This window comes from Chaetodon auriga, chromosome 22 (genome assembly GCF_051107435.1).
Source record: "Chaetodon auriga isolate fChaAug3 chromosome 22, fChaAug3.hap1, whole genome shotgun sequence".
Taxonomy (NCBI): Eukaryota; Metazoa; Chordata; class Actinopteri; order Chaetodontiformes; family Chaetodontidae; genus Chaetodon; species Chaetodon auriga.
In genome coordinates, this window is record NC_135095.1 from 10,038,188 (window position 1) to 10,051,880 (window position 13,693).

The window sequence follows — 13,693 nt, forward strand, 5'->3', positions numbered from 1 at the left end:
GCTTAATTGTTGGACATTACATCAAAATAATTTGCATTTTAAAGATAAGAAAAGACAAAGAAGAGCTCCGGTGAATTTGTTCAGAAAACACATGTAAGTCTGTCAATAGGACTGGACTGTCATTTTGTTTCTCTTCATGATTTATGCTGAAAAGAATGTGAGTCGTGTGCAGCCATTCAGAAGTCGAGAACCATCCTCAGTGAGACTGGTTAGACTGGGAAATTCCAGACGAAAATATATGTTGGTGTTTGTAATGAAGCAGAAACTGCACACCTGACCAGCCGATTACACGGGGTAAAAGTCGAGAACTTGAAATAAGTACAGTATATGTACTTCTTTGATTAATCCCTGGGGAGAAATGACGCATGAACCCTCAACTTCAAAGTCCTGAAACATCCTTGTCTCTCACTTTGATGTTTGAAACCATTTGGACTCTGTCCTTTAAATAATCTTTTCATCTCTGAGGATCTTTGTTTGTTCTCTACATGAGAACGACCCATGTAAACTACAACAAGATCGAGACTGATGAGGAGGGCCAGATATTTTGGTTCGGTTGATCTCAGAGCCAAGTCACAATGTTTGGCCTTGGAACAATGTAATTTCCATGGTATGAAATCCACACCAAGACATACAAAATACTCAGTATCAGTGTCTCTGAGTGAGGCGTTGAAAGCCTGGCGCTGTACCTCTGACCTCTCTGGATACAGATGGAAGAAAGTATCAAGAAAAGGAGCAATAGTGCTTATTTCATGAGGCAAACTCGTAAACCTTCACATGTATTAACAACCAGTGAAGTGAGATAACTGCTATATCCTGCCAACGTGTTCCACCAGTGGTCACAGCTGTGCGGTGTGACCTGCTTTTACAGGTTCAGCAGTCACAAGTTGATAACTCTCCAGCAGCAACCATTAATGCTGCTCTACCATAACATATATAGTACGTTCACAGTTCACAGCTACAGTACAATAACCTCTCCTTTTATTTAGCTTTACAAGGTTACTCATGCTACCAGCTAGCTAGCATTAAAGGGAAGAGCCATTGTTAGCAGAAACCAGCAACTAGCTGGTTAACACTGCAGCGTGTGAAGGTAAAGGTTGTCTCAGAGAACAACACACAACTCTGTGAAAAGCAATACTCTGGGATGATGAAGCCACATGGATTTAGCTAGCGTGCTGGCGTGCTGGGTGACTGAGGGTGCATGTGATTGGCTGAAAGGTGAGGGGACTGGCACAAGTGATACCACTGTCATCAGAAGTGACATTATGAAACCAAGGTGTCACAGGGGATGTATGTATGTATTCAGATAGAGAAGAGTGTTTCACACCTGTTCATCACAGTTACTGCCTATAGGCTTTTGGGGGGTTTCTGGGGTAATTTATAAATTAGATCACATGAGGTGTGGTACGGCATCAGCCACCCTGGCGACTGTGGTTCTGATAAAAAAAAAGCTGAATAGCTCAAAAAAGAAAACAAGAAACCTGATTTCGTCAGTTACTAAGAACAAATACAAATGTCAAACCAGTGTGAGTATGAGATGAATGTGAACAAGACTGAGAGTACGCAGCCACATTAGCAGCTCTACTGAGGTTGTACTTGGCTAAATAATTACTCTCGCATGTTGATGTTGAGCAGGTGTAATGTTAACTGCATGAACAAGCTTACTTCGCCAACATTTACCCCTATTCTATTTATTTAAGTACCCTTTTCATGTGAATGCTGTGTGACTGGTGTGGTTTGGTTACCCCTCTCTTTCTCAAGTTGGCTGTTTTCCATGGTCGGACACACCTGGGTGTAATGTCATCAGTGGACTCCTACTGAGAGCACACCTGTAGAGGATCCTAATCAGTAGTTTATATAAGGTGAGGGCCGGCAAGCCGCTGCACGAGCGTTGTACTTTTTTGTCGAGGTACATGCTGTTATTTACTACTCTGAGTATGTCTCACCCTCTCAGTCGTCTCAGTTTTCTGCGACTTCTGTTCTGAACTGACAGTGAATAGCTTCCTTTGTGTTTAGTGTGAGTCTTCAGTCAAGAATCTCTCCTTCACCTTTCTGCGAGTCTCCTGTGTCAGTTCATTAGCACGAAACAAAATACAGCTGAGGCTGACGGGAATGGCACTAGTTTTGCAGGCCAGTCACGAACTTCATCCTGAAGGGAACATGACTGTCTGTCCCAAATTTCATGGTAATCCATCCGACAGCTGTTGAGACATTTCGCTCAAAACCAAAAATGTCAACCTCATGGCAGCTTTAAAGCAAAAGTCAGGGGATCACAAAATTTCATGCTAGTCCATGCAATAGTTGAGATATTTCAGTCTGGGCCAAAGATGTGGAACGAGTGGCACTGCCATACCTAGAGCCACTATTTCATGTGCATTGTGTCGCTGAGTGTAGCATCAAATTCAAAAGGTGTTTTTTTGCGGAACTGGAGAATCCACATATTTTGGTACAGAGTGTCATGTGATCGCCTCAATGATTCCCAAACATTTGAGGTTGACTTGTAACTGGAGGGAAAAAAAAAACTCAGTGTCCTGTTGGAACCACCACTACTACTACTACTTATTCATCTACAAACAAGACCCTCTTTCACTCTCCATTCAGGACCATTTCTCCACTGTTTGGGCTGCAGACATCTACAGTCTTGTGAAACACTGACAGTGTATGTTGCTTTTCAGACAGTGTGACCATTTTAGTTCAAATACTGCATACAGAGCCACAAAACAACCTGAGCTGTCACTGCATGACTCAAAGGTACAGTTTTGATAGCACTGAAGCCACCGTCTCGCTACATCACACCTACTTCTCATACACGCAAAGACCATAGCCCACTTGAGCGTGGCTGCATGTCACCAGGAAGTGGCTTTCGCGGAAACAAAGAGGGCATGCAGCCTGAGCTGAGAGGATGCATTATTATCTTTCACGTTCCCTTCGGTTCAGTCTTTTTCTTTATCGTTGATGTCCACCTCCATGATGGCTGCTGACGGCAGCTCCAACACCTCTTCCTCCCTCTTCTTTAACTCCTCCATCAACACCTACGCGTCCTCAGGAACACATCTGACCTTCTGCCTCATACCCTGGAACATGGCTGCTTGTGTTATCATTGCAGTCATTTGCCTGCTTGGTGTCCCTGCTAACATCGGCGTGATAGTAAAACTCAGTCGGCATCTGCGTGGATCCTCCATCTCTCAGCGCCTCTTCTTCAACCTGGCAGTGTCTGACCTCCTCTGCCTGCTCTGCTTACCTGTTGGCGTGGTCATTGTCTGCGCTGGACTACATTTGTCACATGGAGTCTGTCAACTTCTCTTTTACTTCTTCTTATTCTGCATCACCTCTGGCTTAAACATTCTGGTGCTGATAAGTATTCAGAGGTACTACCAGGTATGTAATGAACACACTCCCGCAAAGCTTTTAATTTGAAAGGAAATAAGATACAAGTAGCCCTAAAGATTTAGTTTGAAGCACTAGGAGCAAAAGCAGATACAAATGTTACAGATCATGACCCTGTTTCTCTGATAATTAATCATGTCTCTTGTAGCAAAAGAAGGAGGAACATCAGAGTCCAGGATGTCAATGATAGGGTTTTTTTTCCTTTATGTTTTATATGAAAGCTCAACTTTTTTGGAATCTGGGATGTATGAAATTTTGTCCTGACCTGAAGTCATATATCCTGAAATGATACTGAACACCAGGTTCTGCCCACATAAGAGTCAGAATACATCCCACCAGCAACATTTGTGCTGAGTATTATAATTTACAGCTCAAAGCTGCATCCATCTTTACATATTAAATATTTAAGTCCCATTCTTTCCCAAATAGGCCTATGTACACAGTATGCTGGTGTTAGTGTTTTCAGATCGGCAGAAACGTTTTTGTTGTAATCCATTTTCACTCAAAAGTCAATTTTCACACTGCGCTGATATAAAAAAAATAAGAAATAGAAGGAAAAATAGCTCTAACTGCAGAAGAAACTCCACTTTAAAAAGCAAGGATGTTTCTCCGGCAGGATTACTGGAGGATCAGTGAGTGTGCTGAAAAACTGGAGGCATCGCAGCTTAATTCTTACTGGGGTGTGGGTGAAAAATTACCCACATACAGGCACGCTGCAGATGGGATTAAAATTACTGACTTGTGCAGGTTATGTTAAAATGACTCTTCGTCCCTTAGACAATAAAATCCAGTCCAAATGGGGCTTAACTGGTCATCGTCAGCTCTTATCCTCTTTGCTTTTCAAAGCAAACATACATTATTTATTGTGTTAAGAGAGACAAAACTAGTGACCACAGAAAGCGGTCACATATCCAACTAAACTATTTCATTTGCCAGGTTCTTCATTCCAAAAAGTGGGAGAAGCTGAACCGGACGTGGCAGCGGCTTCTGCTCTTCACTGTGTGGATGCTCGGAGCCCTGGTGGCTCTTCCAGTTGTGTTTTTCCTAACGGGGGTGAATAACGAGGAGGAGCAGACTGACGGTCCTTCCTGCAAGAATCAGAGGATCGATCCGGTGCTCGAAGCGGTCTACATCTCGTTTATTGTTTTCAGCCACCTAGTGGTTTTGTCCTTCTACCTGCTACTTGTTCGAGGGGTCAAACGAGCTCAGATGCCTAACAGTAAAGAGCCTCGAGCGACCAAACTTTTCATTCGAATAATCGCTGTCTCCCTGGTTGTCTGCTTTTTCCCTCTCATTCTTCGCGTGCTGTATGTGGCCGCATGTTTCACAGGATCGGTCAAACTGCTTGATTTTAGTAAGATGATGACATTCGTGGAATGTTTTTACTTTTTCAATCACTGTCTGAATCCGTTCCTGTATTTCTTCGCCTCGTCGTATCAACGACGTGAAAGCAACAGTAACAGAAAGAGTCTCCTCATGCAGCTTAATGAAAACTCCTAACATGGTCCCTGCATTATGAACTTTTTCATATTTTAAACTTCTTCATACTAATGTGTTTTGGTAGAGATTAAAACAATGTGCTAATGTCCCATGTGCACTGATGTAAAACTTTTAAATAAAACTGTTTTGATTTATTGTTTTTTTTTAGCGGTAGTGGTTCACTGTCTTATCATCACACATGACTATTTTTCAGGTAAATTTTCTCAGACATGCAAAGCAAGATTTTGCTGTGCATATGTGTGTGTGCGAGTGTGTGTGTGTACCTGTCATAAGCCTTGACACGAAGGTTTCAGTGAGGTGCAAGACACCATGGTCGATGTACTGTAGGAAGGTGTGATGAGGGAGGCAACGCACAGCAAACACTGCTAACAATGTGTTATAACCTGCAGAAGAGAGACAGAGAGAGAATGGGAAAGAAGAAGAAGAAGAGACTTTAGTTTCTGATATTCAAGAAAACAATAAAGGAAAGGAAAAAGTAAAACTGTGAGGGTATATTTAGAAACAGCAGCGCTTTGAGCTAAATGCTAACGTTAGCATGCTAACATGCTCAATGCTGATGTTCAGCAGGTAGAATGTTTACCACATTCAATGTCTTAGTTAGCACGCTAACATATAGTCATCACTAAACTTGAAGTTGAGCAAAGGCTGATGGGAATGTCATTTTCAAGTGTTTCTCAACCAAAGTACTGGCCATACTGCTAGCTGGGCAAAAGACATTTAAAAAACAATTGTTACAAATATACAACTGACTGCACAACTTGGACAGTAATTTGTAATTTTCTTTTTTTACTCTTATTTATTTTCCAAAGGGAAACAGACTGAGTGCATGTCTGCTGCTTTCCAGCTCCACATTCGCCTTTGCAGCCTCAGCGTTAAAGGTGTGCAGCCTTGCCTCGGGGCAGTTCTCATTTCCTTTCTCATCCCCAGACAGTTTAGATTCGACCCCACAAACTTTTACTCATAAGCGACTAAAATGACGGGATTGTGTAACAAGGGGGGTTTATGCCGCAAAAAATTGGAAAATGAATTCAAATGATTGAAAATGTATTCACACTCCGCTTTACCCATGTCTGCACTATGCTAATGTTTAACATATTTTTGGTTACATTAGCGCTGAAGAGAGTGGGTCTGGTGTCCCTCAGTGCAAACACACATTGTTATTCTGGGTGAGACAGAGACAAAGTGGATTATAACAACTGAGTGTGTAAGAGTGTGTGTGTGTGTGTGTGTGTGTGTGTTTGTGTGGAGGGTACCGGGTGGGAGGGGCAGGCAGAGACCCCTCGTGGCTTCCAGGATCCGAAACATGAAGTGAAACACGGACCACTCTGCTGGACTGCCCTGCTGTGTGCTGGAACACACACACACACACACAGAAAAATTCGGATGGGAATGTTACATAACGGGAGCGCACACGTGACGAGGGGTCATCTACAATTTGCACATGTGGAGACACACACAGCGGGGAGTGATGGGGGTCTGGAGCACACATGCGTGAAGACGAACACACACATTCTGTCAGCGCTTCGCACTTTACATTAGAAGTTTAAAGGAGAGACACAAGGGCGAGGGAGGGCTACTCACAGGCACAAAACACGAGGGCCGAGTTTACACTTCAGCCAGACTGACTCCAGCATGTGTCTGACGAGCTCCAGCTAAACACACACACACACACACACGGAGACACACACATGTTAGCGCTCAGGGGAAGAGATGCTCGATTAGATTCAAATGAAACATTTTCGGCTTGAGTCACAGCCCTGGAAATTTTGCACAGCACAAGCATCCTGTCTGACGAATGTGAAAAAGATGCAATTTAGACGTATCTTTCTGCTATGATTCTATTTTCTTTGAGGAAATGTACTGTACACTTGTTCTATGATCTGTTGCCTCACTTCCTTATTTTTTTCCTACTTCCCATTTTCATTTCCACCAAACGGCAGCTCAGTGTAGTGTGAACCCAAGTTTTATCATGCACGCACACATCATTGCACCACACATCTGTCAGCATCCAGGATCATTCCAGTGCGTCCGAAAGGTGCTCGCTGCGCGCTGGAAGGACCACATACCCGCTCCTTCAATCAACAAACCACCACTCTCTCATCTCCTGTAGAATAACAGGAAGGCGGCCTGCCTCATTCACATCCTGCGCACCAGTGGGAAACCCTCCACCAGCCCCTGCAAACACCGGCCGCAACGTCCTCCATTGACCCCGGGGTGGGAATTTCAATTAGCGTCACTTGCAGTGTGTAAAGGGTGAAGTTAAAAACAGCATCAAAGACAACTGTTATGATAAGCTCCATTCTTTTTTTTAAATTCTCCACAGATTTTATGTTTTTTCACTTTTCATACTTTCTGTGTGTCGTTTATCACAATGGAAAAATCACAAAAATAACCGAATTAGCATATTTTCTGTGCAAATTCGACATACTGTGTGTTTATAAGAAACTGTGAAACTTTGACATTTTAATTTTTAAGCTTTTATATTAATGAGGTGCTGACTTGTTTACTGCATAACTTTCGGTTCTCTGTCCCTTTTTTTTCATTTATTTAATGAATTTTTTATTTCTATTTTACCTTTTATCACATTTACCTCTCATCTTTTTTCTTTCTTTCTCATTTTATTTCTAACACTATTATCATATCTAGATTATTGTTATTTTTATTCCCTTTTCTGACTTTCAGTGTTTTAATCTTCATTTGTTGTTCTCATCATTTTTGGCATTGTGCCTTTTCATTCTATTTTAACGTATCCCTTTTTTGTTATTCAGATTGTTTCTTTTTGCTTGCATTTATGTGTATTTCTAACATTATCATTTACCTTTTTTTCTTTGATGGGGCGTCTTTTACTCGCACTGTTCATGCACATATTTATATTAGATTATCTGTGAACAGTTCATTCATTGATTACAGGTATGATTAATAAGAAAAGCCAAATATGGCTGTGAAAATTCTCAGCGTGTGTTTAAAGCTTGTGCTGACAGTATTCACTTGTCTGCGTGTTTGATTGTTCCACCCTGAGGAAAACTGCTGTGCGGTCGATACACACTGGTCATGTTTTCAATCACATAGCCAGAATAACGAAGTGCAGCCTGATCTTTTTTTAGCTATTCCTTTTCCTCACTCATTTTGCCAGCTCTGTCAACACAGGTGAAGAAAGCAATACCCCAAAAGTCAAAAACTAAAGCATAAACATAAATGTTTGATGTATTTAAAACAGCTATTCTCTAAACTCAGATATTCGTTGTTTAACAAAAAGGTGGCAACTTTTCAAGCAATATAAATTATTCAAGCTCTTTCTTTTCCAACCATCTCCTGTGCTCGTTGCTGATGTAATTCGTGCCCCTGAAGATCAGCAAAAAGGATGAAAATATGTAGCCGGGATGTTTTTGTGCTGAAAGGAAAGTCACACAAAAGGCGAACAAGTGATTCAAAGCCGCACGCTCGTACGCCGAATTCCCCGCGTGACTTTCTGTGAGAATAAAACCCATAATCAGCGATTTGTCTTAATGAGCCTCAGCCTGACAAAGAGTCTGGATTTACTCAGTGTGGCTCCCCTGTTGAGACAAAGTTTAATAACCTTCGGTATAGAATAACTTTTCCGCAGAATTAAAAACATTTCGGCCTATTTCACTTCATTGCATTACTTTTAATGTGTATTCTTGCTATTAGTAATTCATATTCAGCTATCAGCGGGTTGTTCTTTGCTCTGACATTGGCTACGTTGTGAGAAGGCATGCATCTCGGTTGTCTGTAGCAACAGGGACAGGAAATAAATAACGATGACAATAATGTGCTGTGGAGCTGTAATGCATCATAGCAGAAGTTCCCTGGCTCTTAAAAGCTGTAATCTATTTCACCCCCAACTTCTCCCCTGTGTCAATGCAGCCATTAGTCTCAATAAGCACCGACAAGAGGGGGAGATGTTCTTTATTTGTGGAAGGGAAGTCAGCCCTCTTTGAAACAGTACCACCCTGAGTTTTTAAAGCATGAGTCAGCGTGATGTGTAAGCACATCGCCCGGTTGGTGAGCTACTCCACTGTTCTTTAAGTGAAACGTCCCTGGAGGCTGTTTCTTACGGGTCTTTGCGTGAGTATGTTTTAATAAGTCGGGCTCCCAGGATGAGAAACTTTTTCACTCTCACTCAGCCGAGTTGATTCAATAATGGCCGCGTTTGTCTGTCGCGGGGGCACCGCCGGAGTGATTACAGGCGCGCCTATTTCCATTACTTTCATTTTGAGTGTGGAGGCGCAGGTTCATGAGCCCGTGGTACCAAGCTGAGCCATCGACCGATCCGGCAGTGAGCAGGGAGGATTTCTTTGGCCTTTTTTCACTCTGTCATTTGCAATTCCAGAAAGTCCCAAAATGCGGTGCATCCTGCTTTCTATTCAATTCCAGCCTTACCCTTGGCCTGATTTAATACTGTTGTGTTGATATATGCTGTATGTCTGCTTTCAGCGGCTCCTCGCTGTGAAGGGATTTACCTCCCAGGAATACTAAAGACTGACTTTACAGAACCAAGTACCTCTATAGGGTACTGAAACGGAGAGCGGTTACGTCTTTCCACTTGGTTATGCAGATCCCACCTGCTGCTCTTTGGGTGGATACAAAGGGCTTAGGTTTGGGTTTAGAAGTGGGGGCACAATGAAGAGATAAACATTTAGAAATCAATCTACAAATGATCATGAAATCGTTTTTTGTGCTCTTTATAGTAATGGCAGTCTGCGGGGTATGCAGGGAATAAAAGCCAATGAGTGGTGGAGGATACGTGTCTTAACCAGAGAGCTGATGTTTGTGTTAGAGGACCGACACAGCGACCCGACGGCTTCCAGCAAGCTCCCTTAACTGACGCGGGCACATCCATCTGTGAGCTCTGTCAACCATTTAACTTAAGTGGAAAACTTGCTGCCTTTTCCTCTGAGCACTCTCCTCTGTGAGTGTCACTTAACCTTGCAGGAAAAGAGTAAGGGCAAACATGACATAAATATAACCTGATGTGCCTTTAAAAAACACAGAGCTTCTGGTACACACACACACACACAGAGTGTACCAACCAGTTTGGCTACGTAGCTGACAACCAGTGAGTCAATCCTCTTCTTCCCCAGTCGAGGCAGGTTTCTGTTGAGATGCTCGCGTAGCTTGTCGACTGTCTGCAAAAGGAAGAGAGCACACACTGATTATTTTCTCTGCATGTGTGTGTGTGTGTGTGTGTGTGTGTGTGTGTGGCTGGGAGTCGAGCATTGCGTTTGTGTGTTTTAAGCATACTTTGCTGTGCACCCAGCAGGGTCAAACTGAGTTCACCTCGACATTTTTCCTAGACTACAGTGTCCCAAAATTGATTTAACCATGGAGAGGAGAGGAGAGGGGAGACCTGTGGATGTGAGAGGTGGAAAAACACAGAGGAGCTGAGGTCTAAAAACAGTGTGAAGTTGACAGAATGACCTGAAATCCTTCTGGGAGGAAAAGGGGGGAAAGAGGAGGAGAAAGAGGAAGGGAAGTGAGCAGTGAAAATATAGAGTGAAAGGAAAGAGAAGAAGGGGCAAAAGAATGATGGAGGAAGTGATGGAGGGAAAAAAGGGAGGCACACAGGAGGGATCTTTCTAAGAATAGCTGAGAGACTGCTAGCATCTAGCCTGAACTCCATTAAACTAAAGCTATGTGCTCTTTAAAAACTATGCTGAGCGCAGGGAAAACGGGAGGACATGAAATTGTCCATCAAACAACGTACAGCATTAAAAAAAAAAAAAAATGCAGGACAGGGACCTTAAGATGCCCTTTTTTTAAAGTGTCGACTCATCTGAAGCGTAAAAGGAGTTTCACCTTAAAAGATGACTATGGAGGGGAACAATCGGCTGTCAGCGTTTCACTATGGATCTTTAGTGGTGCATATATCAACCCATGTTAAAGGAACAATCCGCCTGCTGTTAAACTGTTGTCTGTCAACAATCTGTGGCACTCAAGTGTTTTACTGTTCACCCGCCTCATCTTCTTCTACCACAGGACGTCAAAGCAGACACTTGATCTAAAAAGCAACAACCCAGGCTGACGCGGTTCGTTATTTTCCATTCTGCTCCCGCTCTTTGATTCTGAGTGGAAGGATGGTCCCCGCTGTGTTTTTAAAACGTTGAAGGGCTTTCTGCTTTCGAAACATCTGCATCTTTTGCCATGACTGACTGAAAGGCTGGTGCTTTCGCTGAATGATTCATTCAGCTGGCAGCATTTCGCAGGTGAGGCTTTTCAAGGTTTTGGAGAACATGCGAGTTCAGACTATAATTCTTGCAAAATCTTTGGACTGGCTTTTTACGAGGGGATTGTGATTCTACACTATGGCCAAAGGTATGTGGACACCCAAGCAGTCCAGCACATAACTGCCCCTCAAAAAACAGCAAATTGTCAGAGCTACTGTAATTACCAGCTTCAGCGTTCTTCACGTCCACATCCAAGTCCTAACTGCGATTGGCAAAGAGGTAAACTACAGTCACAATGGGTATAAATATGAGGGAGGACCATGCTTCTTTCTGAATGAGGGGGTTCCAAGAGCTTACCATGCAGAAGAGGGGCCACAATGGTGACAGCCTTCATTTATGAAGTATGTTTGGACCACATTTTTCTTTAAGTTTTGCCACATTGGCGTTTAATGACACAGATGTGCCTGAAAGCTAAAAAAAACACCTATGAATGTGATGCTATGTTGTCAACTCAGAGTATGTTTACAGCCAATTCTGTAATAACATGACCACCTTGACTTGAACTGTTGAACTCTAAGGTTACTGTCATGTTAGAAAAGGAAAGGGTCCCCTCTTAAATGTGGAAGCATGCCTCTGCCGAGCATTAAGAGTTTCCCTTTACAGGAACTAAGGGTCCATATATCTGTTTGTGTGTGCGCATGTTTCGCAGCCGTTGACTGCTTTCAGCTACTGCCTCACCAGGCCTATGAGCGCCCTCTGTTGATGGTCCTCCTCCTGGAAAAGTGGCACCAGCTTCTTATCTAGAAGAGACAAGGCAATAGTGAGACCACACACATAAAAGAGACGTTTGAAGAAACCTTTGATGCTGCATCTACCCTAAAATGAACAGTACAGGTAGCCTCAGGTGTGTCAGTGCAGTAACATCATTAAACAGGCCATCAGTAGGAATGGAAGAAACCCAAACTCTGACTTGTTTATGGCTTTAATAAAAAAAAAAAAAAGAAAAAAGAGGACTGAACCTAAGATATTAATGGATTCTTTTGGCGTGGGTTCGCTTTAAAAATACATCCTAAAGCTTGGGGGTTATGAGGCTGCAATCCTGCTGTGTGTGTGTGTGTGTGTGTGTGTGTGTGTGTGTGTGTGTGTGCATGCATGCTAGAGTTGCTTCTTCTTTTTCTTTTTTTACGTCAGCCACACAAAGTGGATGATGCTCCAGCTCAGTTACTGTGGATGAATTTTTGCACGCTTGCACGCACAAACACGTCATCACCATCTTTTGATCATTTGTACACACATGCCAGAAATTGGGGGGGGGGTTATGTTGCAGTGTAGTATGTTTCAGATATAAATAGAGCTTGCAGGGCACAGCTAACTGACAGGCTGCGCTGCCAGATTAACTGGATGCCTCTAAGAAGATTTGCTGGTTCCAGCTAGTCAAACTGCAAAACTAATGGACTCTCTTTGGTTTTACACCCTTGGTTGGACAAAACAAGCCATTTGAAGGTGTGAAGGGCATTTCTCGCCCTGCTAGCGACATGGCTCTCGGGATGGCAATGTCTGCCTCTCTGTCAGTCAGTCCATCACTTTGTTCCTGAAATATCTCAAGAGCTATTGGATGGATTGCTATAAAATGTGTTTTCACAAATCGATGAAATATCTCAACATCTACTGGATGAATTGACAGAAAATTTGGCACAGACATTCGTAGTTCCCTGATATATCCTGCTGACTTTGATAACCCCCTAGTGCTAACACTGTGATAACATTTGTGGTTTTGTGAGAAATATCTCCACAACTGCTGGATGGATTGCCATGAAATCAGGTGCAGACGTTCACTGTCCTCTCAGGATCAATTCTAATAACTTGGTGATCTGCAGACTTTTTTTTGGCACATTAAAAGAGCAACATTTATTTGGGCCTCAGCTGTATTTTGTATTTAGTGGTAATAAGCAAATGCTATCATGCTAACATGCTACACAAAGATGGTAAACATTATTCCTGCTAGTTAAGATTTTCCTATTTTGAACAACTTTGTACCATTTCTTGATCTGAGTGACCTGTCTATCAGTCTTTCTGGGTTGAAAATGTGTCCATTTTCCTTTAAAATGGCTGCAAAAGCCAAAACCTTCCTACAACTAGCCATGTAATACATGTGATACAGCATCATTTTACCACCACGTATCTTTTAGGAAATCATTAAGGCAGCTTCTTACATGAGTGCTATCACCTGTGCATAAGTGTTGGTGCAGTGAAACTGATCATAATGCTGTGAGAGTGTGTTTTACAAAAGAATCTGAGGGTGTATGAGATCATCCATGTGAATAAACTGAGGTAAGGGAAGGTCCCGTGTTGTGGTTGACATAAAACAGCTGTGCCGAGAGAGCGAGGCACAAGAAGAGAAGCAAGAAGAGGGAGAGAGAGAGGGGAAGGAAGTACCTAACTCCCCACTGTTATATAATTGTAGCATTCTTCAACTTTAATTTTTTTTTCACTGTATTTTTCACCCCCTTCTCCCTTTCTTCCTCCCTCCTCTGTCTTCTCAACCTCGCCCTCCAAGATAAATTAGCATGGTGGTTCTGTTTAGCTGAATTCTCCAGTGGGCATGAAGAATGCGACCTCAGACG

At 42.7% G+C, this 13,693-nt stretch overlaps 1 protein-coding gene across 1 annotated transcript in view; it reads right to left on the reverse strand.

The window, feature by feature from the left end:
• gsap (gamma-secretase activating protein) overlaps nucleotides 1–13,693 on the reverse strand; it is a 34,935-nt gene that overhangs the window by 7,148 nt on the left and 14,094 nt on the right. The window contains exons 24-28 of the mRNA XM_076722699.1: nucleotides 11,808–11,869; nucleotides 9,936–10,031; nucleotides 6,466–6,536; nucleotides 6,138–6,232; nucleotides 5,148–5,267 (exon numbers count right to left, since the gene is read on the reverse strand). Coding sequence (XP_076578814.1) covers nucleotides 5,148–5,267; nucleotides 6,138–6,232; nucleotides 6,466–6,536; nucleotides 9,936–10,031; nucleotides 11,808–11,869 — 444 coding nt within the window. The remainder of the gene's footprint in view (nucleotides 1–5,147; nucleotides 5,268–6,137; nucleotides 6,233–6,465; nucleotides 6,537–9,935; nucleotides 10,032–11,807; nucleotides 11,870–13,693) is intronic.